The sequence below is a fragment of the Stegastes partitus genome, unplaced genomic scaffold, assembly GCF_000690725.1.
Source record: "Stegastes partitus isolate 25-593 unplaced genomic scaffold, Stegastes_partitus-1.0.2 Scaffold2932, whole genome shotgun sequence".
Lineage (NCBI taxonomy): Eukaryota > Metazoa > Chordata > Actinopteri > Pomacentridae > Stegastes > Stegastes partitus.
Genome location: NW_007580663.1, coordinates 1 through 2275, shown reverse-complemented (window position 1 = coordinate 2275; position 2275 = coordinate 1). Strand labels below are relative to the sequence as shown.

The window sequence follows — 2275 nt, the reverse complement described above, 5'->3', positions numbered from 1 at the left end:
CAGCATCAGTTACCATGGCGATCTGACTGTGCAGCATCAGTTACCATGGCGATCTGGCTGTGCAGCATCAGTTACCATGGCGATCTGGCTGTGCAACAAAGACTAACAGATGCTGAAAGACGCACGGCTCCACTCACCTGCCGTCACGCAGAGCAGACAGCCGACGAGGACGAGTTCCCAGAGAACAGCCATGACTGCCACTGCTGCAGAAAGAAGGTTTAGTTTCACTTTCCACTTGCTGTAAGAAGAGCAAGGGAGGGGGAGGGGTCAGGGAGGGGGGAGGAGTCATGTGATTTCCAGTAAAGGGTTTGGATTCAGCTGAGTCGGTCACAGGTCTGCAGCAGCTGTTCATGTTCATCACTGCATTTAAAAAGAAACAGAACAGAAATAAACAAGCGGGCCGACAGCCGCCTGCGTAACCTTCAGCCTGAAGGTCCGAACAGCGTCTAAAGCCGGACTGTAGGAGACACTCAGACACTCACGGCTGTTTCCAGGAAATCAGCTGTTTAGCAGAAACAGTGTGAGTTTATAGTTGACCAGCAGATGTCAGCAAAGAGGCAGAAGGACTGAAGCCTGCAGCAGCGAGGTCACGGCCACAGTGACGGCTGAGCCGACCCAAAGCTCACCCAGGAAAATGTTGTGGCAGCACCATCTAGTGGCTGTTTTAACTCATTACAGGAGCCAATCAGAGCGTCAGCTCTGAGAGGCATTTCTGAAGATGGAACTTTGTTAATCCCAAAGAAAGTGATTCCTCCAGAGGAAAGAAACACACAAGATTAAAATCAGCAAAGCAGAAACAGCGTCACAGGCCACAGTCAGCTGAACGAGACCGACAGAAGGAGTGGAGATGCTGAGGTGGAGGAACATCACCCAGCTTCCTGTTTGTCACTTTGTGTGTCGCTGCTGGTCTGAGTTTCAGGTGTGAGCGGTTTAACCACGACGCAGGAAGTACAGCCGGCCCCTCAGCAGGGACATGCTAAGCTAACGGGCCAGAGACACACCAAGTGGAGCGAATCGGACCTGAAGCAGAGACGGACTGAACCGCTCCTCAGCGACGCAGAACCATCTCAGTTTTTAGTGTATTTATGGTGATTCTGATGAAACATTACAGACTCGAGCTTTGATGTCGATCATGTTTCTGGTGGTTCTGTTTCTATAGTCTCTATCTGGGTCCTCCTGGTGATTTATTTCTGCCCTTTAAACCCAGTGTTGTGGTTTGGAGGGCCTATAGTCAAGCATAACCCGACAAACAGACAGAAGAGGCTCAGCATGAACCGGCGTCTGCCCTTTGCAGTCTTCATGTCACACTCTGCCCCTGACACGTCGCCGTCCTTCCTGGCAGCAACACATCACCTACACGACGTGTGAACGGCCTCAAACCACGAGCTGACTGGAAAGACCAGACCGCTGCTGCTGCTGCTGACGGGAAACACAGGAACTCATCAGTGCCTCAGCGTTCTCCTCACAGCTGTAGCAGTGTTTCCTCTCATCGTGTCCTGCTCCAGACAGGTGACTGGCAGCTGGAGAGTTTGCTCAGCGTTCAGGAGGAAGATCTGAAACCCGCCTGCCTTCTCTGTGCGAGTCTGCAGGATGGATTTGTTCCTCTTTAGCTCACGTCTGTGCTAACAGTCTTCACTTTGTCTTCGGCTGCTTCACAGAAACCCTGGCAGCGCTGTGTGGAAGAAGGAAGGAAGTGGCCTCACGTCAGTGGAGTCGAGTTGATTTCAGCAGACGTCGGGTGAGATGGAGCCTCTGAAGCTGCTGCTGCTCGGTGAGTAGAATCTGTTGGACTATCAGAGTGTTGGGCTGGTGGAGGAGCAGCGACTCTAAAAACTAAACACGGTGGAACAGATGTTTGACTTTGTCTGTATTTAATATAAGAAAAGAGCAGATTGGTCTCCTGTGATCAGCTGGTCTGAATGTCTGACGGGTTCTGTTCAGGAGGGACTTTACAGGAACGCTGGTGTCGACCTGCTCAGGTCCTACAGACTTCAGGTTTGTATACTTAAAGTCTCTGCTGCTGGAGCAGTGATGCTATCTACAGTCAGGAGCAGAAGGTTCCTCCACTATGAAGTCCATGTTCATCAGTCAGTCTCCAGTCACTCCCAGAACTCTGGATGTTCTCTGATGGAACCATTGGATCATGAATCTTTGTCACATTAAACAATCCTGGATTCTGGTTCTTTCATAGGTTTATCAAAGGTCTTCTGGAAACATCACAAAACCTGCTGGATCATAAATAAACATACAGCCCTTCTAACATCTGGTTAAACGT

General features: G+C 50.4%; 1 protein-coding gene across 1 annotated transcript in view; it reads right to left on the bottom strand.

Moving 5' to 3' along the window:
• LOC103375787 (coxsackievirus and adenovirus receptor homolog) overlaps positions 1 to 221 on the bottom strand; it is a 1470-nt gene extending 1249 nt beyond the window's left edge. The window contains exon 1 of the mRNA XM_008306106.1: positions 138 to 221. Coding sequence (XP_008304328.1) covers positions 138 to 192 — 55 coding nt within the window. The 5' untranslated portion in view covers positions 193 to 221. The remainder of the gene's footprint in view (positions 1 to 137) is intronic.
• Positions 222 to 2275: the final 2054 nt, after the last annotated feature.